Source organism: Ranitomeya variabilis, chromosome 1 (genome assembly GCF_051348905.1).
Source record: "Ranitomeya variabilis isolate aRanVar5 chromosome 1, aRanVar5.hap1, whole genome shotgun sequence".
NCBI classification, from domain to species: Eukaryota; Metazoa; Chordata; class Amphibia; order Anura; family Dendrobatidae; genus Ranitomeya; species Ranitomeya variabilis.
In genome coordinates, this window is record NC_135232.1 from 959,716,335 (window position 1) to 959,744,267 (window position 27,933).

General features: G+C 44.8%; 1 protein-coding gene across 2 annotated transcripts in view; it reads left to right on the top strand.

Annotated features, from left to right (window-relative positions):
• The first annotated feature begins 970 nt into the window (after positions 1–970).
• The window catches only part of ARHGAP10 (Rho GTPase activating protein 10), a 348,249-nt gene continuing 321,286 nt past the window's right edge, over positions 971–27,933 (top strand). Inside the window, exon 1 of one of the 2 annotated variants that reach the window (XM_077279301.1) lies at positions 971–1,560. In XM_077279301.1, coding sequence (XP_077135416.1) covers positions 1,407–1,560 — 154 coding nt within the window. In that variant the 5' untranslated portion in view covers positions 971–1,406. The remainder of the gene's footprint in view (positions 1,561–27,933) is intronic. The other variant, XR_013219924.1, reaches the window with a different exon arrangement.

Consider the following 27,933-nt stretch of genomic DNA (forward strand, 5'->3'; position numbering starts at 1 on the left):
TATTAAGTATTTTGTGTGACATATCACTGTGATTTAATTGCATAAAAATTCAAATTTGGAAAATTGCGAAATTTTCAAAATTTTCACCAAATTTCCATTTTTTTCACAAATAAACGCAGGTAATATCAAAGAAATTTTACCACTATCATGAAGTACAATATGTCACGAGAAAACAATGTCAGAATCACCAGGATCCGTTGAAGCGTTCCAGAGTTATAACCTCATAAAGGGACAGTGGTCAGAATTGTAAAAATTGGCCCGGTCCATAACGTGCAAACCACCCTTGGGGGTGAAGGGGTTAATGTTAGTCTATGGGGAAAAAACGCATCCTGCAAGCACTTTTGCAGGATGCGTTTTTTCGGCAAAACGACGCATTGTGGCAGATTGCAGTTAACGCTAGTGTGAAAGTAGCCTAATACTCTGACACCATTGTTCCCAGCTGCGACCTGGGAGTCAGAGATTCATCCCGCCATCTTGAATCTTCCCATGCCATTTGAGCGCGGTTTCCATCTATTTCAATGATTTTCCCGTCTCTCCAGCCCTCCTGTTAGGGTCTTCCAGAAAAATACTTGAGTTTCCCATTGCCCTCCATTACTTGGAGGGTCCGACCTGCTCCATTCCAGTACATTGTAGTGCTCGCTCACCGCTACTCACCACAGTTTCATCCCACTTGATTTTCTTTCCTGTATATTATTTGGTCATTCAAAATTACATTTTTTATTCCACAAAATTCAAGTCTCTCAAATTACAATGTCGGCGGAAAAATAAGTTATGGCTCTGAGATAAAATAAAAAGCACAAAAAAGAAGTGTTTGGGTCCTGCAAGGGTTAAGTCAGTGCCCACTTATTTCCTTATGCAGGGCACACTTTAGAAACATGAGCCACTGTTAGGGGGGCATCAGGGCACACTGGGAACTTTTCCTGAGAAAACCAATAATGTCGGCGATAAAAACTGAGCAGAAAAGTCTCAGGAGGAAGGAATGGAGAAGAGAGGCAGGAGTGGCTGGTGACCTAGGGACTGTGGCGGAGGAGGTCAGGGCCGAGGTGACGGGGGAGGGAGACTGCCGACATGGAGGACAAGGAAAAAGGAGGAGTGCAAGGAGGGATGAGGGCGGAGGACACGGCCGGCATTAGCAGTGGGCGGGCTGTGTGCAGGAATGTGAGCGCTGGGCTGAGCTCACCGATCCCGCTGCTCCGAGCGCTCCTCAGCCGGTCCATGAACCACTAACCTTCCCGATCCTTGTATGAGCCGCCCCCGGACTACAAGGCGATCTGCGCCCGCCACCTCAGTGCCAGGTGATCTGCCCCCGCCGGCCGCCTATTTATGTGCCACTGTCTCGGCTGCCTATTAAGGGATTTACAAGGAGGCAGCGCGACCGGGAGGGAGCAGTGCGGGCGGCGCTCAGCATGGGGCTGCAGCCCTTGGAGTTCAGCGACTGCTACCTGGACAGCCCATGGCTGCGGGAGAGGATCCGGGCACACGAGGCGGAGCTGGACAGAACCAACAAGTTCATCAAGGACCTGGTGAAAGATGGAAAGAACCTCATAGCGGCCACCAAAAGTAAGTGACAGGCTGGCAGCCCTGTGCAGGTGGTAGGACTGTATATAGAGGGTGAGGAGGAGGCTTATATATATATTTTAGGCTGGCACAGTGTGTGTGTATGTATATATGAGCTTGGTACAGTGTGCGTGTGTATATATATGAGCCTGGTACAGTGTGCGTGTGTATATATATGAGCCTGGTACTGTGTGTGTGTGTGTGTGTGTGTGTCCGGTACAGTGTGTGTATGAGCCTGGTACAGTGTGCGTGTATATATATATATATGAGCCTGGCACAGTGTGTGTGTATGTATATATGAGCCCGGTACAGTGTATGTGTGTATATATGAGCTTGGTACAGTGTGTGTGTGTGTGTGTGTGTGTGTGTATATATATATATATATATATAAGCCCGGTAAAGTGTGTGTGTGTTTATGTATGAAGATGGGAATGTGTGTGTGCGCGCGTGCATGCCCACCCGTGGATGTGTGTGCACATACGTATGTATCAGGATGGGACAGAGTATGAGGTATATGTGTGTGAGCGTAAGAGGATGGGATTGTGCGTGTGTGGTTATGAGGATAGGACAGTGTGTGTGTATGTGTGTGCGCATATGTATGAGGATGGGGGGTGTGTGCGCGTACTTATGAGGATGGAACTGTATGTATGTATATGAGGATGAGACTGTGTGTTCGTGCGCTCTTGTGTATGAGAATGGGACTGTGTACGTGTGTGCTCGCACATGAGGATGGGACTGCGTGTGTGTGTGGATGGTACAGTGTGCATGTATGAGGATGGTACAATGTGTGGATGGTACTGTGTGTGTATATGAGGATGGCACCGTCTACAGGCGTTGTGTAGCATCCTGTGCCACTCCTGTCACATGAAATGTCACCACTGCCTGAACTGTCGCCTTAGGGTAATCCTCCTGGGCCAGTCAGTGACTTTGGTGGCACACACACCTGTGGCGTTTATTTCCCTAGGTTAACTGGGACACATGGCGTAACGCTTGCCATAGACATGAGATTTCAGCCCTCGGTCGAAGCCATTACTTACCATTTCCTAACATTGGCGGCCTGTAACGATGTCAGGATGGTGCGGGTTGATGGTGATCGGTCGTATTCAGGAAAGAATGCTTCCAATATACGGGTTCCAATACAGCCGCTTCCTTCCATTCTCTCTTGTCCATGGCCGGATCTTGTCTCCTATAACCTCGTGTACAGATTAGGGGACGGTGAAGCCTCTTTTCTTGCATGTTGTTGTTTCTTTAATACCTATAGGAAATGTACTATAAGTAGTGATGAGCGAATATACTCGTTACTCGAGATTTCTCGAGCACGCTCGGGGGTCCTCCGAGTATTTTTTAGTGCTCAAGAGATTTAGTTTTTCTTGCTGCAGCTGAATGATTTACATCTGTTAGCCAGCTTGATTACATGTGGGGATTCCCTAGCAACCAGGCAACCCCCACATGTACTTATGCTGGCTAACAGATGTAAATCATTCAGCTGCGGCAAGAAAAACTAAATCTATGAGCACTAACAAATACTCGGAGGACCCCTGAGCGTGTTCGAGAAATCTCGAGTAACGAGTATACTCGCTCGTCACTAGTATACATCTATAGATTCCTCTGTGATTGGGTTGTGCTCTTAGATCGTCCAGCACTGATTCCATGGTCTATAAGAGCACACGCGCCTTATGGTGAAGAGGAATGGAGACAGCCAGATGTATTCGTGCGTTTCCAGGAGAGGTAACAATGGAACAGCACAGTGTAGAAGTAAGAGGCGATGAGGCCGCATTATTTATAGCTATAAGGTATAAACAGAGCAGTCTGAATGTGGGATATTAAAAGGTTTCTTCCATCTTATCACCTTCTCAGCTGTCCACAGGTTAGATGAAAGCTTGCTGGTCATTGGGGGTCCGACTGCTGCCATCTGCACCCACCCCTAGAACAGGGCTCTGAAAGGCCCGGATAGAATTAGCAGTGCCCCCACTGATCAATCATCTTATGTGGCACTGCTGGAGATTACTTTCATTCTTGGGGAAAATGCCTTTAAGCCAGGGCAGTGCGGAGTCTGTTACTGATTGATGTTATCTATGTAGTGACGGCTGCCGTCTGTCCGCAGGATCGTGCGCAGCTCCGTCTTCTCCTTTGTGCTGCAGCTCTACAGTTGAGATCAATCCGTCGTGCTCTGAAAGTTCTCAGCATAGCCCAGGCCTAATATCGGGCAGCAGGGCACTGATGAGGCAAGGTGAAGGGCAGGATGGAGAGAACCTGAATTTGGGGAGCGTCCTAACCTATTCTAGTGCTTTAAGGGTAGGTGTCCACGTGCCGTTTTACATCCGGAATAGCAGCGGATTGAACGCTGCGTGGAGCCGCAGCGTTCAATCCACAGCGTCCATATGTTACAGCATAGTGGAGGGGATTTTATCAAATCCCGTCTCCACTATGCGTGGTAACACGCACCCGGCGGCCCTGCGACTCCGGACATGCGGCGCGTCTTTTAAGATCGCAGCATGTCCGTGTACCTTGCGGCGACGCTGCGCCGCTGCAAGGTATATGACAGCGCCCTATGTGTGGGGTGCGATGATGCCGGATGTGTGCTATGAACACATCCGGCATCATCGCGTCTCCAGAAGGGGGCGGGGTTTTGGGCTTTGAGCAAGTTTGCCGCTCCGTCCAAACCGCCGGCCATCCTGAAAGTGGACACATACCCTAACTGTCATTTACACGCGCAACTCTTGAGCCAAAACTTTCTCTTTCTTTGCATGCTCCTTGTGCTTCTAAGGGTATGTTTCTATGGTCAGTAAACGCTGCGGGTTAGTCGCTGCATACATCTGCAGCGTCCAGATGTTACAGCATAGTGGAGGGTTTTTATGAAATCCCATATCCACTATGCGTTCAAAGATGCAGGTGGCAGACCTGCGTATACGCACATGCGACGCGTCTTTCTAGACCGCAGCAAGTCTTTTTATCTTGCAGGGATGTTCAGTCTCCGCAAGATAAATTGCACAGTCTATGTATAGGATGCGGTGATTCCGCATGGTTCAATGAACACATCCGGAAACACCGCGCATACGAAGCCGGCAGCACTTTGGGCGGAGCGGGGATCCGCTGCATTCGAAGCGCTGCCTTTATGGAACGTGGAAACATACTGTGTCATTTTTTGTTGTTGTTTGTTATTCTTTCTCTTGTGTGTTCAGTTGTGCTGTTTTTCCTGTTCTGCTTTTGACCCAGTAAATTGCTTTTATTGATGATGAGGATCTCGGTTACGGGATCAATGCTGTTTTTGCTTCCAAGATTATAAGAATCACGTCTTGTCAAACTAATGCTATCCTGTGACGTGCTGATCAAGCGGGGATGTGCGTTTTTCGGCAGCCTCACATCACTTATATGAGGAGAAGCCAGAGGAATTCTTTCTGGTTTTGGCCATGTTTCTGCATTACCCAAATGCTGTATTTGCGTTTAGAATATCCACTATATTTAAGGCTATGTTCACACTGTGTCTTCTGCAGTTCATTTTGGGGATTTTGGGGTTCCACCTGATTCCCCCTTAAAACTTGATTCAGATGATCTCCCAATGGGACCATAGACACGAACATGAACAAAGTTTAAATTAACTCAATTTGTGTGTTTTTTTTTTTTTTTGTTTTGTTTTTTTTGTTTTGTGTCTTTTTTTTCTCTTTTTAACTTCGTTTGCATCATAGCAGTCTATTGTCAGATCAGTGGTTCATCGTAATTCTGTTTTTAGGGGATTCAAGCAGACCCCCCCCCCCCCCCAAAAAAAAAAAAAAAAAAAAAAAATGCGCTACAGAAAACGCAGTATGAATAGGGCCTAACCATTCAAGCAGCGTGGGGGTCATTTCATGAAAATTCTCGCACTCAGTGTTCATTTGGAGATGCTGTGAAACTGTGCGTTTTTACCTCATAGGGTATGTGCACACATTGAGGATTTTTCCGCGTGGATTCTTCAGAATCCGCAGGTAAAATGACCTCTATTTTCCCTGCGGGTTTTCTGCGGATTTTGCTTGTGTTTTTACACCTGTGGATTCCTATTATGGAGCAGGTGTAAAACGCTGCGGAATCCGCACAAAGAATTGACATGCTGTAGAAAATAATCCGCAACACTTCAGCGTGGAATTTTCTGCAGCATGGGCACAGCGGATTTGGTTTTCCATAGGTTAACATGCTACTGTACAACGCATGGAAAACTGCTGCAGATCCGCAGCGGCCAATCCGCTGCAAATCCGCAGCCAGATCCGCAACGTGTGCACGTACCCATAGACTTCTATGAGGAGCCTGAAAAATCGCATGTAAAATCGCAAATGTGTTTTTATTTATTTATTTTTTATTATTGTGGAATTGCAGTGTTTCTAAACAAAAAATGCATTAGAAACACAGTGAAATTCATTAAAAAACCCCACCAAAAACTAAAACGACCCTTTATGTAAATTAATCCAGTTTTTCTTTTTTGAATCCTGTTTTTAGAGTTCGTCATTCATCACATGTTTACCTGGTACACAACCGAATGTGTTATGCCAGGTACATCTCCACTCATTGTTTGTTATGAGGGAAGAACAGAAAATAATGGCGAGGAGTCCTGAGAAATGTTAGGGAATCTGCATATATTTATATTGGAGCTCTAGAAGATTTTGACGTCTTAGTATTAATCCTAATGTATCCACAAATGGTTTGAGATCTGCTCAGACAAGAACCATCTTGCCAAGAAGAGGAGAGGAATTGTGTTGGGTGATGAATGCCCACACTTCAGAGCCGCTCCTTGTTTGTATCCCACACTCCTCACATCCCAGCTGTTCTGTGCTACAGCAATGTTATTCTACAGGGTGGCCCCGATATACTGACCCGTTTCCCTTGTGTGTGGTTCTTACAGGATAATGCTCCTCAGGCCTTATTCATGAACACTGTCTTACAGTAAAGGTGCATTATTACATTGGGGACAAGGCTTCTGACTAACACCCGCTTCTTGATGGTCCTGTAGTGGGAATAAGCTGCTGACCACTCGACAAACAAGGAAAATGACCCATTCGTCTGTTAATACGATCTTTTGGTTTGCCTAAAAAGATCGTCGTTTCTGTCAGCGTTCTGTGTAAGCAGGAAACCATAGCAGCTTACGCTCACCGATTACTGATGGTTCTGTGTGAGCATTATTAGGCGGTCTGCCTGGCTAAACATGATATTAAACGATCACCCATCAATAGAAATGTACCGCTCACTTAAAGGGAATCTGTCACCCCATTTTTTGCCTATAATCAAAGCCCACTGGCATTAGGGGCTTATCTACTGCATTCTGTAATGCTGTAGATAAGCCCCCGATGTAACGTGAAAGATAAGAAAAACAAGTTAGATTATACTCACCCAGGGGCGGTCCGGTCCGATGGGCGTTGCAGTCCGGGTCCGGTCGGGGGCCTCCCATCTTCATACGATGTCGTCCTCTTCTTGTCTTCCTGTCACCGCTCCTGCACAGGCGTACTTTGTCTGACTTGTTGAGGGCAGAGTAAAGTACTGCAGTGCGCAGGCGCTGGGAAAGGTCAGAGAGACCCAGCGCCTGTTGACTGCAGTACTTTACTCTGCCCTCAACAGGACAGACAAAGTACGCCTGTGCAGGAGCGGCGACAGGAAGCAAAGAAGTGGAAGACATCGTATGAAGATGGGAGGCCCCAGACTGCGACGCCCATCGGATCGGACCGCAGCGGGGACCGCCCCGGGGTGAGTATAATATAAACTGTTTTTCTTATCTTTCAAGTTACATCGGGGGCTTATCTACAGCATTACAGAATTCTGTAGATAAACCCCTGATGCCGGTGGGCTTAGCTTATAGGCCAAAAATGGGGTGACGGATTCCCTTTAATGCTGCAGGTTACATAATGTAAGTGAACGGTAAAGCCCAGCCATACATAGTAGATGGTGTTAGCCAAACGATGCTTCGGCCGATCGTTCAGCTGGCAAATGACCCTCCCATACACAGGAGTGCCCATTTTGCTGAGCACTCCTGAGTTTTCTATGAAAAAGCTGCCAACAGACATGTCTGGCAGCGGCTTGTATTCAGGAGAACAAGTCAATCAGTATCTGAAATTGAACATTTCCAATCCACATCTCCCCCAACAATCGGTCAACCAGCGCCTCCTTATACATTAGTGTCTTACCCATTAATATCAGAAGGTGCAGCTAACATTAGTCTTATGTGTGTATGGGGGCACTTAAAACGGTCTTTATTTCTCATAGCATCCAATCAGAGCTCAGCTTTTAGTTACCAGCGCAGTATGAGAAATGCAGTCATCTGATATCTTTGTGAATCAAAAATGGTATGTGTGACACACAAAGAATTGATAGTGGTGACTGTTTTGCCGATGACTTTCCCAATGCAATAAATAGCAGTATACATGATTTGGTGCAGAAGGGGGGGGGGGGGGGGGGGTGGTGACACAAAATCCATTGTCAGTGCAAAGACAAACGCCCACGTGTTTTGACACCCGTCAGGGTTGCAAGCATCCAGGAGAGGATTATGGGAAGCCCCTTTAATGCTTTGTCAGCAGTGTTTTTTTAGACACTGGTGCAACCACCGAGTTTTCCCAAGTGAAGCCTCCTCAGGAAAATGCCAGCTGCCATTTTTCTGAGGCTACTTCACCGGTGGTTTTGCCGTTGTTCTTGCTCTGCCACTGGCGCCTTTTTGCTCTATTCTGTGAAGTATGAAGAGTGGATGGCTTCCATTTGGGTTTCCGAACCCTGAAGTGATTAAAAGTAGTGACATAAGATGGAACGTGTCCACAGTAATGTCGTTTGAACATTTCTGTTCCCTGTGTTCATTTTATGGGGCGCTTTTGTGACCCCTTTTCAGGTGGATTCTGGCTGTAATCAGCCGTGTGCCCATAGCTTAAATGAGACTTGGACAGGGATTGTGCAATGGAGCAAATCCTGCATACATATGTAAGAGAAAAAGAAAACCCTATTGTTAAAAATTGGACGTTTTGGGATTTTTTTATTTTTTTTATTGTCTATCCAGTGCAGCTTTCCCTGTAGACTCCAGTGGGAAAACATGCTAACTCCGTCTGAATGTCAATGGTATATACATGATAGAAAAGTGAGAATCCTACTAAGTATCCACATGTAATTTGACATGTAGTGTGAGGTTAAAATGTGCATGTTCTCAATGTTTCTTCTGCATATCAGTGGCACATATTCCCTGGTACAGAAGACGAGAGGGGTCATGTGACTGGCTCCACAACTCATCTTCAGGAGCCATTTTAAACCGGTCATGTGATCGCTACCATTCAATCAACCAAGAGGTGCACACAATTAAATATACAACTTACCTGACAATTCTTGGGTGAGAAAAACTTAGTAATAAAAGGGATGTGTTGGAGATCCAAGATGATAAATGCGTGCCTTGTGCATGCCTTGTAACGTCCCCATAGTACCTCACAGTGTATGGTAGGTGACAGTTCTTGTACACCTTGTTTTCCTAGTATCATTGGGGCAATTATTTACATACAATAGGTCACTGAAGTGGTTTGTTAAGTGCTGAGCAGGGGTGTGTGGTCAGATAAGACTTTTGGCAGAGCAAGCACTTGTGTTTGTTGAAGGGTTCAGTTTCATTCTTCTGCTACACTCAGTACATTATTACCAGTTTCACAAGTGGGTATAAAATGCATTGCTTGTAAAATAATATAAAATATTGTACATTCGCTTTACTTTTGTAACTGGGCAGTTGCACCAAAAGGCAATCATCTTGGCATATACGTTTGATCTTGGTTAGTTTTGTCACAAGTTTGTAGACCCTGATCTCTCCTCCCATTTGTCTCTGATCAATTAAAATGTATCATGCAGCATTAAGGCGTTCTCTGGGCAATCAATGACCTATTTTTAGTGACGGTCATCAGATCGGTGAGGATACTGGGCTTCAGAGCGGAGCATATTGGTGGGGGTCTATCACCCTCAAGGATACTGGCTACCTCTTGGTGCTTCCATCTCTGTGACCACTCCATCACTGTATTTTTGCTGGCCCCTCTTCCTCTTCTCTTCCGATTACAGTCATTCCTTAGGCCCCCTCCTCTTCTCGCTATACACCATGAGCAGATTATGTTTTCAGTATCATGTCTATGGAGATGTCACCCAATTACACACCTCGTCGTGACCTCACCAAAACTACTACTCCAAAATGCAGTCAGTTCACTGCCTCTAACATTATGATGTCCCTTTGTCTAAAACAAAATCTTTCCAAAACCAAACTTGTCTTTTTCTCCCTCTACTAATCCATCTAAACCTGATATTTCCATTCCTGTGCGTCCTACTACTATAACTCCCAAGTAGCACGCTCGCTGCCTTGGGGTTGTATTTGACTCCGAATCTTTCCTTCACTCCCTTTATCCTATCACTCACTCCACTCCTATCACTTTCCCCTCCAAAAAAAACCCAAACATCACCAGGATCTGCCTACTTGTTACTTCTTGAAACTGCTCTTATTCATTCTTTTCTGGACTTCTGTAACTCTTTACCGATTGGTCTCTCTTTTGCTAAAGTGTGCACTTTCAGAGCCATCCTGAATGCTGCAGCTAGGCTGATATTTCTGTCCCGTCACTGCACCGATACATGCTCCCTGGGCTGTTGTACTGCTTACCCCTCCACTACAGAATACAACATAAACTCAAAGACTTCTCTTGTGCTGCCACAGTTCTCTGGAATGCAGTACACCAGACAATAGGCTTAATTCCCAGCCCAGGATTAAGTGTGCTCTAAAACCACATCTATTTAGACAGGCCCATCACCTCACTTCACCCAACCAATCTAATTGCTCTCTGTTCTCCCTTTCTATTGTTTCAACTAAATCTGGTCCATTCCATCTTTTGTTCACACACCCTCCATGCTCATAGTAGCACTTTGTATTTGGACATATTATACAGATACTGTCTGGTCGGTTCATGCAGCTTCACAATAAAATAAATATATATATTCGTCTAAGGCTACTTTCACACTAGTCCGTCGGTACGGGCCGTCGAAAAACCGTCGGCCCGACGGACAGTGTGCTAAATGTAGCACAACGTGGGCAGCGGATGCAGTTTTACAACGCATCCGCTGCCCATTGTGAGTTCCGGGGAGGAGGGGGCGGAGTTTCGGCCGCGCATGCGCGATCGAAAATGGCAGACTCGACGCACAAAAAAGCGTTACATGGAACTTTTTTTTGTGCCGACTGTCCACCAAAACACGACGCATCCGTCGCACGACGGATGCGACGTGTGGCTATGTGTCGCTAATGTAAGTCTATGGGGAAAAAACGCATCCTGCAAACAACTTTGCAGGATGCGTTTTTTCTCCTAAACGACGCATTGCGACGTAGGCAAAACGACGCTAGTGTGAAAGTAGCCTAAGGGGCACTTCCATCTGTCTGTCTCTGTCAAGGAAATCCCAAGTCGCTGATTGGTTGCGGCCAGCCGGCCACGACCAATCAGCGACGGGCACAGTCCGACCACGAAATGTCCGCTCCCTACTCCCCTGCAGTCAGTGCCCCCTCCATACTCCCCTCCCAGTCAGCGCCCACATAGCGTTTTAGCAGTCTGTTAAACCGACTGCGTTACACCGCGGTGTAACGCAGTCTGTTAACGCTGCTATGAACACTGTGTGACAAAGTTTTTACTATTGATGCTGCCAATGCAGCATCAATAGTAAAAAGATATAATGTTAAAAATAATAAAAAATAAAAAATGGTGCTATTCTCACCTTCCGCCGTCCACCGATGCGCGCGGCGAGGCTGCCCCCAACTTCCATTCCCAGAGATGCATTGCGAAATTACCCAGATGACTTAGCGGTCTCGCGAGACCGCGAAGTCATCTGGGTAATTTCGCAATGCATCTCTGGGAACGGAAGCTGGGGGCAGCCTCGCACGCATCGGGACAACTTCGGTGGACGCCGGAGGGTGAGTATATAACTATTTTTTTTATTTTAATTCTTTTTTTTTTTTTAACAGAGATATGGTGCCCACACTGCTATATACTGCGTGGGCTGTGTTATATACTGCGTGGGCTGTGTTATATACTGCGTGGGCTGTGTTATATACTGCGTGGGCTGTGTTATATACTGCGTGGGCTGTGCTATATCCTGCACCCTGAACCCCCGACTTCCTGCGACCAATCAGCGACAGCCACAGTCCAGCCACGAATTGACGCGGGATTTAAACGACGCTCCGCTGATTGGTCGCAGCCGGCCGGGCGTGACCAATCGGCGATATTGGCGCGGAATTTAACCCCCACTCACAGCGCAACATACGTACGTATGTATGTACAGACATACATACGTACGTACATACATACATACATACATATTCTAGAATACCCGATGCGTTAGAATCGGGCCACCATCTAGTTCGTTATAAAGATGGCTGCTCAATACACGACAATCACTTTTCCTTCTGTCTCCTCTACTTCGTTATAGATTGTCACCTTCTGATCGGTGACCTCACTCCACTTATTTTCTTGCAAATTGTGTTTCATTTCAGTTTCTGCCATAGGTTTTGCAAAAATTATCAGCAAAAAAGCTGTCATATCTGTCTTATAAAGCTATAGATCACACAGAATCACAGCCGAGAGAATCGGGGATGATGACGACCAAGCTCCTCCTACCCTTCCTCTACAGTGACCTCTGTTCATCACACAGAGCATGATCACAACACTTTCCCATCAAAATCAAATTTGGGCAAGAGAATCATGTAAAGGAAATAGAATAAATCATAAAATAGAAGGAAAGAAAACATCTATAGTACATATCTGTTAATTAGTAAAACCTATGAAGTGATGCTTTCCATTAGTTGGCTTATCTATCTTTGTGTGTCTTCTTCGCGCATATGAATCTAACAAACAAGGTTGTCCGCATTCTTCCTGAACGTTGATAACAAGATTCTGTTCTTGCCCACTCTTGTCCTGCTTTGCATTTTTTCTGCAGTCGTCACTTTGTTGTGCTGAGTGCGTTCATACTCCGCCACACTCCTCTTGTATATTTGTGGTCCAATTTGTGTATTTGAGTGCAATTCTCAAATGCAGTGGTCTAATCATTGGTAACGATCACAAACTTTGACTCGTTGCTATGAATGAACTTTCTATGTGCATTTTATTATTTATTTTACTCACCTATAGATCACCGTTAACCACTTCACAACATATGACTTGGTTACGTTCCTACAGTCATGTCCCTGACTTTGATGTTGCCTCGCATGCCGAGCCCGCATCTTTCCCAGCAGATGATGGTTAATTAATCAGCCATCATCTGCCATTTAAAAGCCTCGGGTTAAGGTACCGTCACATTAAGCGACGCTGCAGCGATAACGACAACGATGCCGATCGCTGCAGCGTCGCTGTTTGATCGCTGGAGAGCTGTCACACAGACCGCTCTCCAGCGATCAACTATGCCGAGGTCCCCTGGTAACCAGGGTAAACATCGGGTAACTAAGCGCAGGGCCGCGCTTAGTAACCCGATGTTTACCCTGGTTACCAGCGTAAAATGTAAAAAAAACAAACAGCACATACTTACATTCACGTCCCCCTGCGTCCACTTCCTGACTGACTGAGCGCCGTACAGTGAGAGCAGAGCGGTGACGTCACCGCTGTGCTGCTTTCACTTTCACTTTGCGGCGCTGAGTCAGAGGAGGAAGCAGACTGCAGGGGACGCAATGTGAGTATGTGCTGTTTGTTTTTTTTACATTTTACGCTGGTAACCAGGGTAAACATCGGGTTACTAAGCGCGGCCCCGCGCTTAGTTACCCGATGTTTACCCTGGTTACCAGTGTAAAATATCGCTGGTATCGTTGCATTTGGTGTCAAACACAACGATACACAGCGATCAAACGACCAAATAAAGTTCTGGACTTTATTCAGCGACCAGCGACATCACAGCAGGATCCTGATCGCTGCTGCGTGTCAAACTAAACGATATCGCTAGCGAGGACGCTGCAACGTCACGGATCGCTAGCGATATCGTTATAAAGTCGTTTAGTGTGACGGTACCTTTAGAGTGGAGCTTCGTCCACTGCTGTTACCCTATTTAGATGGTGCTGTCCACTGGGGGGTGAGTCATTCCACGTGATCCCCTGCTGCCAGAGGTCTGCTGAAAACCTCCATCTGTGCTTGTCATGTCGAATCTCCGGTGAAAGCTGGCATTTAGCTGATCTTTATAGGAGATCATATACATATACATAGTGGTGATGCACTTTTATTTATAGCACAGGCGATCGGATGATCGCAGCCTCAAGTCCCCATTGGGGACTATTAACCCCTTTGTGACTGACCAGATTTTGACCTTAATGATCAGGCCAATTTTTACAATTCTGACCAGTGTCACTTTACGAGGTTATAACTCTGGAACGCTTCAACGGATCCCACTGATTCTGAGAATTTGTTTTTTCGTGACATATTGTACTTCATTAGTGGTAACATTTCTTCGATAATACTTGCGTTTATGGAAAGGAAAGAAAAGAAATTGACAAATTTTGAAAATCTATCCCTTTTCAAATTTTTTATTTTTGTGCTCTTTAAGTCAGAGAGTGATATCACACAAAATAGTAATAATATTTCCCAGATGTATACTTTATATCAGCACAATTTTGGAAACATGTTTTTTTTTATTTGTTAGGAAGTTAAGGGTTAAAAGTTGACCAGCGATTTCTCATTTTCCCAACAAAATTTACAAAATCTTTTTTATTTATTTATTTTTTAAGGGATCACATTACATTTGAAGTGACTGAGCAGTCAATATGGCAGAATATACTCAAAAGTGACACCATTCTAAAAACCACACCCCTCAAGGTGCTCAAAACCACATTCAAAAGGTTTATTAACCCTTCAGGTGCTTCACAAGAACTAAAGCAATGTGGAAGGAAAAAATTAACATTTTAACTTTTTTCACCAAAAATTTACTTTCGACCCAAACTTTATTTTCACAAGGGTACCAGGAGAAAATGGACCACAGAATCTGTTGTGCAATTTCTCCTGAGTACGCAGATACCCCATATGTGGGGGAAATCCACTGTTTGGGCGCATAGCAGGGCTCAGAAGGGAGGAAAGCACTGTTTGACCTTTGAACACAAAATTGTCTGGAATCGATGGTGGGCACCATGCCACATTTGGAGACCCCCTGATGTGCCTAAACAGTGGATACCCCCCAATTCTAACTTCAACCCTAACACAGCCCCTAACCATACCCGAACCCTAACCCCAACAGAACCCAAACCCCAACTGCAAATAATGGGGGGAAAAAAATATATAGTTTTATTATTTTTTTGTAATTAAGGGGGTGACAAAGAGGGTTTTGATTTACAATTTATTTTTTATTTTGATCACTGTGATCGGGTCTCACAGTGATCAAAATGAACCAATAGGAAAAATCTCCTTTGTTGCCGGGTACCAGCCGGCAGATCTCGGCGGGCACATAGGAAGATGACGCGGAGGGCCAGGACATGGCGGAGGTACCGAGGCAGCTGGGGGGACCCTATTTCTCTCTCCTCTGGTATGCTAGATCATATCAGAGGAGAGAGAGAAACAACTTTTTTTGTGATCGCTGTTGTTCTGTGAATAACGGCGATCATGTGACGGGGGACGGTAAAAGCCGACCCGAATCATATTCTCTGGAGATTTTCCGATGCTGGGGGGGCGCGCTATACACTTATTTCTCAGTGCCGTTAAAAAGCAGCGCTGAGGAATAAGGCCCCTTAACAACTGCCGTTAAAAGGTGTATTGGTGGTGGTTAAAAAAAAAAAAATGTTCAAATTGCTCCCCTTTTTACTACTAAAAAGAGAATTAAAAATGCACAATTGGTAAAGCTGCACTCTTAACCCCTTCCCGACCTTTGACGCAGCGTATGCGTCATGAAAACCTGTGCCAATCCGACCTGTGACGCAGCATATGCATCATGGTCGGATCACGTCCCTGCAGGCCGGGTGAAAGGGTTAACTCCAATTTCACCCAATCCGCAGGGACAGGGGGAGTGGTACTACAGCCCAGTGGCTACGATCGCTCTGATTGGCTGTTTCACTTTCAACAGCCAATCAGAGCAATCTGTAATATTTCACCTATGAAAATTGGTGAAATATTACAATCCAGCCATGGCCGATGCTGCAATAGCTTCGGCCATGGCTGGAGACCCCGATCTGGCCCCCCCACCGACTGACGGCGGCGATCTGCAGCCGCCGTCAGTGTTCTGTACCCCTCCGACCCTCCCCCGTCCTCCCCTCCGCCCCCCCGCTGTCCGATCGCACCCCCCCATACTTACCTAGTCCCGGTGTCCTCGGTCTTCTCGCATGGGTGCTGCCATCTTGGAAAATGGCGGGCGCATGCGCAGTGCGCCCGCCGAATCTGCCGGCAGATTCGTTCCCTGTACATTTTGATCGCTGTGATTTTGGTGGTTTTATCACAGCGATCAAAATAATAATAAAAAAAAAGTAAATAAACCCCCCCCTTTATCACCCCCATAGGTAGGGACAATAATAAAACACAGAAAATATATTTATTTTTGTTTTTCCGTTAGGGCTCGGGTTGCACTTAGGGCTCGGGTTGCACTTAGGGCTCGGGTTGCACTTAGGGCTCGGGTTGGAATTAGGGTTAGAATTAGGCTATGTGCACACGGTGCAGATTTGGCTGTGGATCTGCAGCGGATTGGTCGCTGCGGATTCGTAGCAGTTTTCCATCACACTTACAGTACCACGTAAACCTATGGAGAACGAAAATCCGCTGTGCCCATGGTGCGGAAAATACAGCACGGAAACGCTGCGTTGTATTTTCCACAGCATGTCAATTCTTTGTGCGGATTCCGCAGCGTTTTACACCTGCTCCATAATAGGAATCCGCAGGTGAAATCCACACAAAAAACACTGGAAATCCGCGGTAAATCCGCAGGTAAAGCGCAGTGCGTTTTACCTGCAGATTTTTCAAAAATGGTGCGGAAAAATCCGCACACAAATCCGCAACGTGGGCACATCGCCTTAGGGTTAGGGCTGGAATTAGAGTTAGGGTTGGAATTAGGGTTAAGACTAGGGTTAGGGGTGTGTTGGGGTTAGGGTTGGGATTAGGGTTAGGGGTGTTTTGGGGTTAGGGTTGGAGTTAGAATTGAGGGGTTTCCACTGTTTCGGCACATCAGGGGGTCTCCAAACGCGACATGGCGCCACCATTGATTCCAGCCAATCTTGCGTTGAAAAAGTCAAATGGTGCTCTCCCTTCCGAGCCCCGACGTGTGCCCAAACAGTGGTTTACCCCCACATATGGGGTATCTGCGTACTCAGGAGAAACTGGCCAACAAATTTCTCCTGTTACCCTTGGGAAAATAAAAAATTCTGGGCTAAAAAATTATTTTTGAGGAAAGAAAACTTGTTTATTATTTTCACGGCTCTGCGTTATAAACTTCTGTGAAGCACTTGGGGGTTCAAAGTGCTCACCACACATCTAGATAAGTTCCTTTGGGGGTCTAGTTTCCAAAATGGGGTCACTTGTGGGGGGTTTCTACTGTTTAGGCACATCAGGGGCTCTGCAAACGCAACGTGACGCCCGCAGAGCATTCCATCAAAGTCTGCATTTCAAAACGTCACTACTTCACTTCCGAGCCCTGGCATGTGCCCAAACAGTGGTTTACCCCCACATATGGGGTATCAGCGTACTCAGGAGAAACTGGACAACAACTCTTGGGGTCAAATTTCTCCTGTTATCCTTGGGAAAATAAAAAATTGCAGGCTAAAAAATCATTTTTGAGAAAAGAAAAATTATTTTTTATTTTCATGGCTCTGCGTTATAAACTTCTGTGAAGCACTTGGGGGTTCAAAGTGCTCACCACACATCTAGATTAGTTCCTTGGGAGGTCTAGTTTCCAAAATGGGGTCACTTGTGGGGGAGCTCCAATGTTTAGGCACACTGGGGCTCTCCAAACGCGACATGGTGTCCGCTAAAGATTGGAGCCAATTTTTCATTCAAAAAGTCAAATGGTGCTCCTTCCCTTCCGAGCCCTGCCGTGTGCCCAAACAGTGGTATACCCCCACATATGAGGTATCAGCGTACTCAGGACAAATTGGACAACAACTTTCGTGGTCCAGTTTCTCCTTTTACCCTTGGGAAAATAAAAAAATTGTTGCTAAAAGATCATTTTTGTGACTAAAAAGTTAAATGTTCATTTTTTCCTTCCATGTTGCTTCTGCTGCTGTGAAGCACCTGAAGGGTTAATAAACGTCTTGAATGTGGTTTTGAGCACCTTGAGGGGTGCAGTTTTTAGAATGGTGTCACTTTTGGATATTTTCAGCCATATAGACCCCTCAAACTGACTTCAAATGTGAGGTGGTCCCTAAAAAAAAATGGTTTTGTAAATTTTGTTGTAAAAATGAGAAATCACTGGTCAAATTTTAACCCTTATAACTTCCTAGCAAAAAAAAAAATGTTGTTTCCAAAATTGTGCTGATGTAAAGTAGACATGTGGGAAATGTTATTTATTAACTATTTTGTGTCACATAACTTTCTGGTTTAACAGAATAAAAATTCAAAATGTGGAAATTGCAAAATTTTCAAAATTTTCGCCAAATTTCTGTTTTTTTCACAAATAAATGTAGAAATTATTGACCTAAATTTACCACTAACATGAATCCCAATATGTCACGAAAAAACAATCTCAGAACCGCTAGGATTCGTTGAAGCATTCCTGAGTTATTACCTCATAAAGGGACACTGGTCAGAATTGCAAAAAATGGCCAGGTCATTAAGGTCAAAATAGGCTGGGTCATGAAGGGGTTAAAAGTCCGATCAATCAAAGTATAAAGTACCGTAAATCTAATCTATAAACTGTGTAACAAGAGTCAAAACGCCAGAATTAGTTTTGTTTTTTTGGCCGTCGCACCACTGCAATAAACTGCTATAAGGGGCGATCAAAACATCGAATATACTTCAATTTGATATCCGTAAAGACGTCAGCTCGGGGTGCAAACCATAAGCTATCACACAGCATTATATCCTGAGAATCCCAAGCGTTACTGTCTCAGAAATGGTCCCTGAGGAAGCAAGTTTACTGGCGACACGCGTTGGGCAGGTGCTGTGTCCGTTCCCCCTTCTGTGATCTATTTTCCCAGCTTCGTTTTGATATTTGATATGCACCCACAGAGACTTAACTGTTTACACTATTCCACACTATTGGCATATTGCAAATGTGCACTTTTTCTGACTAGATACTCGGTTGTGTTCATTTAGAGCTGCCGGTCCATTACAGTTGCACACGTTTGTTCACCTGTACTAATGTTTTACGTATAATATTTGTGAGTGATCCCTGACATTAGTAGTAGTATTATTATTTATTTATTTATATAGCACCATTAATTCTATGCTGTTGTACATGAGAAAGGGGTTACGTACAGAGTTATAGATAACGTTAACAGTAAACAAATTTACAGTGACAGACTGGTACAGAGGGGAGAGGATGCTGACTTGCATTCTTCGGGATAATGGGGGTATGCCTCTGTCTCTTCTTTTTCGGGCTTCTCATTTGACTTAGCATACATAAGGTGAACCTTGTGTACCGGAGTGGTGCCCTCCGCTTTGGTTCAGACTGTCTCGGGAATGGTGACACAAGCAAAGTTTTCTTTTTACAAGTTTCCAAAATAAATAAATATATATATATATATATATATATATATATATATATATATATATATATATATATATATATATATATATATATATATATACCGGTACATAATATATTTTTTTCTTTTACCACTTAAATAGAAAAAACAACTACCGTATGTTTGGTATCTGCGTAATCATACTGACCTGGAGAATTATAATGCAAGGTCATTTTTACCATATAGTGAACATAGTACATTTAAAAAAAAAATTGTTATGGAATTGTACTTTTTTTTTTTTTTTTTGCAATTTTGCCACACAATTTTTTTTCCCCCACTTTTCAGTGCATATCATGATAAAATGAATAGTGTAATTCAAAAGTACAACTTGTCTGTAAAAATCAAAAACAAAACAAAACAAGCTCTTACATGGCTGTTTTAATGAAAAATAAAAGTTTATGGCCCTTTAAAGGTTTTCAATCTACTTTTTTTACTGTTTCTGTGACTACAAATGCCACCTCTGGGTTTAATCCTCACATTGAACTGCCTATGGACCCTTTCAGCCACCTTTAGGGAATGGTGAGCTGGTGTCCCATCTCCTTTCTCATATTCCCCTATAAAAATGGTTCCTTTTTGGCTGCAAAATGCTGCAATTTGTGGATACAGGTTATAGGACCCAGTGACGGTAGTGATAAGCGAGTATACTTGTTACGCGGATTTCCCCGAGTGCGCTCGGGTGGTCTCCGATTATTTTGTAGTGCTCGGAGATTTAGTGTTCGTCACTGCAGCTGCATGATTTGCGGCTGCTAGAAAGGCTGAGTACATGTGGGGATTCTATAACAAACAGGCAACCCCCACATGTGTTCAGGCTGGCTAGCAGTAGCAAATCATGCAGCTGCGGCGGTGACCACTAAATCTCCGAGCACGGCAAAATACTCAACCACCCGAGTAACCGTAACGAGTATAATCAGTATTCCTCAGACATCAGATTTTTTTTCTATGTCCTTGGGAGAGTTCACGTAACGGCTTGTCAGGTCAGGATACTTACAAGCAAACCAGTTTTCTGATTTCCTCGGTTTACCTTTCCGCAGTTCACATGACTGTCTGCTTCTCGTGATCCTACATGATTCAGAACTGTACTGTGGCCACAGACTTGGTCTTGGTGACTCATGAATGAGTTGTTGCAATATCCGGATAGTAATTGCCTATGATTAGGCTTTCCTCTAGCATGTTTATTAATTTTTTTTTTTTCCTTCCAGATTTTCATGTTTACATGTATTGATGTTAATTTAAACACAATTCCAATGGATCCAATGTTGGAATTATTCTTGGATGTCAGATAGAGGTCTTAGAGCCAATTAATCTGCTTACACACAGTAACGCCACCGTACTCATGAGATTAATGGAATTTGGACTCGCCAATATTGGGGAGATAACATGGAAGCCTAATGTGTATCGGAGCTTCCTGACTCTCCCCTTATAGATGGTGCCACGGCATAGAAGATCAGGCAGGGTGAATTTAAATTTCAACATGCCTGATTATTTTTTAGTCTGAGAAGCCGACCACCCAATACACCTTGGATGGTGTCCTAATGCCATCGTGATTGGTATTGGGGAGTGTAAGCTTGAGTATATGCAGTTAGGTCCAGAAATGCCTGGACAGTGACTGAATATTCGCAATTTGGGCTCTGCGTTCCTCTATTTTGTATTTAACATGACATGCCATTGAAGTGTAGACTTACAGGTTTAGTTAAAGGGGTTGAAGAAAAATATCCTGTGAAATATAGGAATTGCAGCCATTTTCCTACAAAATCTCCTCATTTCAGGGGCTCAAAAGTAATTGGACAAACTATCTTTACCATAAATAAAATGTTCCTGTCTAATACTGTAGAGAATCCTTTGCAGCAATGACGGCTTGAAGTCTGGAAACCATTGACATCACCAAATACTGGGTTTCCGCCTCTGTGATGCTCTTCCAGGCCTTTTCTGCTGCTGACTTCGGTTGTTGCTTGTCTGTGGATCTTTCTGCCTTTAGTTTTGTCTTAACGATGAAAAGGCTTGGCACTCAAGTAGATGAACAGTGAAATAGAGTTCCTTTTATTAATGCAATCATAAAGGTTGTTGAACGTTTTCGGTCTTGCATTCAGACCTTCATCAGATCTAATTGCCAGAGGTTGGGCCCTTTTGGGCGCCTTTCCAAAGTGACGTACATTGCGTGCACCAGCGCGGCTGTATGCAGGCCTCCTCCTAACCTCTGGCAATCAGTTCTGATGAAGGTCTGAATGCAAGACTCAAAACGTACAACAACCTTTATGATTGCATTAATAAAAGGAACTCTTTCACTGTTAATCTCCTTGAGTGCCAAGCCTTGCATCACTACATACGGGCTGGATACCCTACTTAAGCACCACTTCTCCAACCAGGCATGACGTATACTGGCCTTCATCATTAAGTTTTGTCTTGAGCATGTGAAATGCTGCTCGATGAGGTTGAGATCTGGTGAGTGACTCGGGCATTGCTGAGTATTCCTTTGTGAAGCCCCATTTGGTTGAATCTGAGCAGAAAGTTCAGTCCTGTACACTTCAGAATTCATCTGGCTGCTTCTGTCTTCAGTCACATCATCAATAAATGCTAGTGACCCAGCGTTATTGGAAGCCGTGCATGCCCGCGCCATCACACTGCCTCCACCATGTTTTACAGAGGATGTGGTGTGCTTTTTATCGTGAGCTGTTCCAAGCCTTCTCCATACTTTCTACTTGCCATCATTGTGGTACAGGTAGATCTTAGTTTCATCTATCCAACGAATGGTTTTCCAGAACTGGGCTTGCTTCTTTAGATTTTTTGCAAAGTCTCATCAGGCAGGTGCTGTAGCATGGTACGGGAGATAATATGCATATTTTCATTTTATTTAGACAAATAGTTTTGTTTTTAAGAATTTTTTTTTTTCTCTGCCAACATGACGCAGGCGGAATGCGATAGATGCTACTACGCAGGCGCAGCCGCCATTTAAAAAAACAAAATGAAAATATGCATATTATCCCCTGTATTATGCTACATCGCCTGCTTGATGAATGCAAATTTTTTTTTTTTTTTAAACCATATTATTTTAGTATGTAAAATAGGGGGCAGGACACCGAGGGATCAGTGACCCGTCATAAGCCATACAAATGAATATGTAAGCAGAGCACCACATAAAGCCGTGTCCACCTGCCCGCCCTGAAGCACCAGAATCTCATAAAGTGAAAATAAAGATTAACTATCAACCCAGGTATCATTTTATTCAGTATAACAACGGCAACCTGACAGTGTCTGTAGGTTACTGAGTACAATCCAGCTGACTGGTTCACTTTAACTGTTGACAATAACAGTAATTTTGGCCAGGGTGCCCAAACTTTTACATGCCAGTGTACTACCTGGTGAGTATTCTTCATTAGAGTGGATGTTGTGAAGAGGATTTTCTTCACCATGGAAAGCATTCTGCAATCATCCACCAATGTTTTCTTCCATGGATTTAAAGTTCTTTCAGTTCCCAAGATCACCAGTGCGTTGTTGTTGTTGTTTTTGTTTTTTTCTCCCCGCCTAACGATGGTCTTTTTCTCTTCCATTGAGAACTCCTTTGACCACATGTTGTGGGTTCACAGCAGCCACTTCCAAATGCAAATGCCCACTTACAATCATCTCCAGACCTTTTAGCTGCTTAACTGATCATTATTTTTTTTATGGAATCGCGATCCACCCGTGGCTATTAACCAGTTAATTGCTACTGCCAAACTCTGACAGCGGCATTTAACAAGCTCTTCCGGCAATCGCGTCGGAAATACGCGCACGGGTGACCCCCTCCATGTGATTGCGGGTCACCAGGGTGTTGACATTACAACCGGAGGTCTCCTGGAGATCTATGGTTGTCAGGGCCGGATTGCTGTGAGCACCACCCAGTGGTCGGCGCTCATAGCAAGTGAGTAAATCTGCTCTATAGAGGCGATCTGATCATCGCCTCTATGTAGCAGAGCCAATCGGGTTGTAGCAGCTTCTAGTCTCCTGACTAGACTAGACTATTGAAGCATGCCAAAAGTTGCAAAAAAATTTTTTTTTTAAATCTAAAAAAAGTAAAAAAAAAAAAAAAAAAAAAAAAAATGTATAAAAGTTCAAATCACCCCCCTTTCGCCCCACTCAAAATAAAGCCATACAAATAAAATCAAACCTACAGATATTTGGTATCGCCGCATTCAGAATCGCCCGATCTATCAATATAAATAGAATTAATCCGATCAGTAAACGGCGTAGGAAGAAAAAAAATCTAAATGCCAGAATTGTTTTTTTTGTTGCAGCAACATTGCAATAAAATGCAATAACGAGCGATCAAAAGAATGTATCTACTCCGAAATGGTGTCAATAAAAAATCTGCAAGCAAACAATAAGCCCTCACCTGGGCCCAGATCCCGAAAAGTGGAGACGCTACGGATCCTGAAAAATGGCGACATTTTTAAATTTATTTTTTATTTTTTGCGAACTTTGGATTTTTTTTAAATTACTTAAATAAAAAAAGAACTTACCGTATATACTCGAGTATAAGCCGAGATTTTCAGCCCAAATTTTTGGGCTGAAAGTGCCCCCTCGGCTTATACTCGAGTCACGGTCGGCGGGTGAGGGGGAGAGGGCGCTGAGGCATACTTACCTGCTTCCGGGGCTCCTGGCGCTCCCCCTGCCCGTCCCACGGTCTTCGGTGCCGAAGCTCTTCCCCTGTTCAGCGGTCACATGGGACCGCTCATTAGAGAAATGAATAGGCGGCTCCGCCTCCCATAGGGGCGGAGCCGCATAATTCATTTCTCTAATCAGCAGTGCCGGTGACCGCTGACAGAGGAAGAGGCTGCGGCACCGAAGACCAGCTGTCCGGGGGAAGGAGCGGGACGCCGGGAGCAGGTAAGTATTACATATTTACCTTCCCTCGTTCCACACGCCGGGCGCCGCTCAGTCTTCGCGTCCTCTTGTTCTGACTGTTCAGGTCAGAGGGCGCGATGACGCATATAGTGTGCGCGCCGCCCTCTGCCTGATCAGTCAGTGCGGAGAGACGCCGGGACGGGACGCTGAGGAGCTGCAAGCAAGAGAGGTAAGTATGTGTTTTGTTTTTTTTATTGCAGCAGCAATGGCACAGATTTATGTGGAGCATCTATGGGGCAACGGTGCAGAGCACTATATATAAGGCACAGCTTTATGTGGAGCATCTATGGGCCAACGGAGCAGAGCACTATATATAAGGCACAGCTTTATGTGGAGCATCTATGGGGCCATAATCAAAGGTCAAAGGTGCAGAGCATTATATATGGCACAGCTATCTATGGGGCCATAATCAAAGGTGCAGAGCATTATATATGGCACAGCTATCTATGGGGCCATAATCAAAGGTGCAGAGCATTATATATGGCACAGCTATCTATGGGGACATAATCAAAGGTGCAGGGCATTGTATATGGCACAGCTTTCTATGGAGCATCTATGGGGCCATAATCAAAGGTGCAGAGCATTATATATGGCACAGCTATCTATGGGGCCATAATGAACTGTGCAGAGCATTATATATGGCACAGCTTTATGTGGAGCATCTATGGGGCCATAATGAACGGTACAGAGCATTATATATGGGGCAGCTTTATGTGGAGCATCTATGGGGCCATACTGAACGGTGCAGAGCATTATATATGGCACAGCTTTATGTGGAGCATCTATGGGGCCATAATGAACAGTATGGAGCATCTATTTTTAATTTTGAAATTCACCGGTAGCTGCTGCATTTTCCACCCTAGGCTTATACTCAAGTCAATAAGTTTTCCCAGTTTTTTGTGGCAAAATTAGGGGGGTCGGCTTATACTCGGGTCGGCTTATACTCGAGTATATACGGTATACATGTTTGGTGTCTGTGAATCATAATGGTAGGTCAGTTTTGGAATTGCACTGCACTTGAAATTTTTTTTCTCGTTTTCCAGTACACGATATGGCAAAACCAATTGTGCCATTCGAAAGTACAACTCGTTCCACAAAAACAAGCCCTCACATGGCCATATTGCCGGAAAAATAAAGTTATGGCTGTGGGAAGAAGGGGAGCAAAAATGGAAAAGCAAAAACGGAAAATCGAAGGTCGGCTAAGCCCACAGGCATCAGGGGCTTATCTACAGCATTCTGTAATGCTGTAGATAAGCCCCGATTGTATCCTGAAAGATGAGAAAAAGAGGTTGGATTATACTCACTCAGGTGCAGTCCCGGTTCTGTTCTGGTCCGACGGGCATCGCGGTCCGGGGCCTCCCATCTTCTTACGATGACGTCCTCTTCTTGTCTTCAGGCTGCGGCTCCGGCACATGCGTACTTTGTCTGCCCTGTTGAGGGCATAGCAAAGTACTGCAGTGCGCAGGTGTTGGGCCTCTCTGACCTTTCCCGGTCAGGCCTGCGCACTGCCCCTGGGTGAGTATAATCTAACCTTTTTTTCTCATCTTTCAGGATATATCTGGGGCTTATCTACAGCACTACAGAATGCTGTAGATAAGCCCCTGATGCTGATGGGCTTAGCTCACCTTCGATTTTGGGGGTGACAGGTTCCCTTTAAGGGGTTAAGTGAAGTCAATTAACTCTGTGGCATCACAGCCACCTCAACTCTGCAGACATTTCTCCTGCAGAAGAAATCTGATATTGCATGCAGGGCAGGATTGTGCAGTCCTCAGAAATGTACCAACTCCAGCTTTAACCCCTTCATGACCCAGCCTATTTTGACCTTAATGGCCTGGCCATTTTTTGCAATTCTGACCAGTGTCCCTTTATGAGGTAATAACTCAGGAAAGCTTCAACGAATCCTAGCGATTTTGAGATTGTTTTTTCGTGACATATTGGGCTTCATGTTAGTGGTTAATTTAGGTCGATAATTTTTGCGTTTGTGAAAAAATTGGAAATTTGGCGATACTTTAGAAAATTTCGCAATTTACAAATTTTGAATTTTTATTCTGTTAAACCAGAGAGTTATGTGACACAAAATAGTTAATAAATAACATTTCCCACATGTCTACTTTACATCAGCACAATTTTGGAAACACAATTTTTTTTTCGTTAGGAAGTTATAAGGGTTAAAAGCTGACCAGCGATTTCTCATTTTTATAACAAAATTTACAAAACCATTTTTTTTAGGGACCACCTCACATTTGAAGTCAGTTTGAGGGGTCTATATGGCTGAAAATACCCAAAAGTGACATCATTCTAAAAACTGCACCCCTCAAGGTGCTTAAAACCACATTCATGAAGTTTATTAGGCTACGTTCACATTTGCGTTGTGCGCCGCAGCGTCAGCGCCGCAGCGCACAACGCAAACAAAAACACGGCAAAACGCACGCTAAAACGCTGCGTTTTGCGCCGCATGCGTCCTTTTTGGCCGAAAGTTGGACGCAAAAAAAATGCAACTTGAAGCGTTTCTTGCGTCCAACGCTTGCGGCCATGCGGCGCAAAACGCAGCACAACGCATGTCCATGCGCCCCCATGTTAAATATAGGGGCGCATGACGCATGCGGCGCCGCTGCGGCGCCCGACGCTGCGGCGCTGACCGCAAATGTGAACGTAGCCATAACCATTCAGGTGTTCAGCAGCAGAAGCAACATGGAAGGAAAAAAATGAACATTTTACTTTTTAGTCACAAAAATGATCTTTTAGCAACAATTTTTTTTTATTTTCCCAAGGGTAAAAGGAGAAAGTGGACCCCAAGTTTTGTCCAATTTGTCCTGAGTACACTGATACCCCATATGTGGGGGGAACCACTGTTTGGGCGCACGGCAGGGCTCGGAAGGGAAGGAGCACCATTTGACTTTTTGAATGAAAAATTAGCTTGTTGCCTCTGGAGAGCCCCTGTGTGTCTAAACATTGAAGCTCCCCCACAAGTGACCCCATTTTGGAAACTAGACCCCCCCAAGGAACTTATCTAGATGCATAGTGAGCACTTTGAACCCCCCAAGTGTTTCACAGAAGTTTATAACGCAGAGCCGTGAAAATCAAAAATTATTTTTTTCCTCAAAAATGATTTTTTTTTTATCCCCCAATTTTTTATTTTCACAAGGGTAACAGGAGAAATTAGACCCCAAATGTTGTTGTCCAGTTTGTCCTGAGTACGTTAGTACCCCATATGTGTGGGGGAACCACTGTTTGGGCACACGTCGGGGCTCAGAAGGGAAGTAGTGGCTTTTTGGAATGCAGACTTTGATGGAATGGTCTGCAGGCATCATGTCGCGTTTGGAGAGCCCCTGATGTGCCTAAACAGTAGAAACCCCCCAATTCTAACTCCAACCCTAACCCCAACACACCCCTAATCCTAACCCTAATTTTAGCCCTAACCCTCACTTTAGCCCAGCTCACTTTAGCCCAACCCTAATGGGAAAACTGGGGTGGAAGGGGGTGATCACTGGAGCAGGGGGGAGGTCAGCAAGGTCGGAGGAGATCAGTGAGGCAGTGGTAAGATCTGTGGGGCAGGGGGGTGATCCGGAGGTGATCACTGGGATGGGGGGGTCATCACAGGGGGCAGAAGGGGGCTGTCGGGCATCGGGGGCTGAGGAGATGCAGGAGCAAATGGAGATGGAGCCGGCAGCAGCAGGGGGGTGATCACCAAGGGAGGGAGAGGAGGTCGGTGGGCATAGAATCGGATGGCTCAAGTACCAGTCCCCCGTACCTGCAAGTCAGGTGACATTTCAGTTAACCCATTCACCCGACCTGTAGGAACGTGATCCCTCCATGACGCCACATAGGTGTCACAGGTCGATTGGCACCGACTTTCATGACGCCTACGTGGCGTC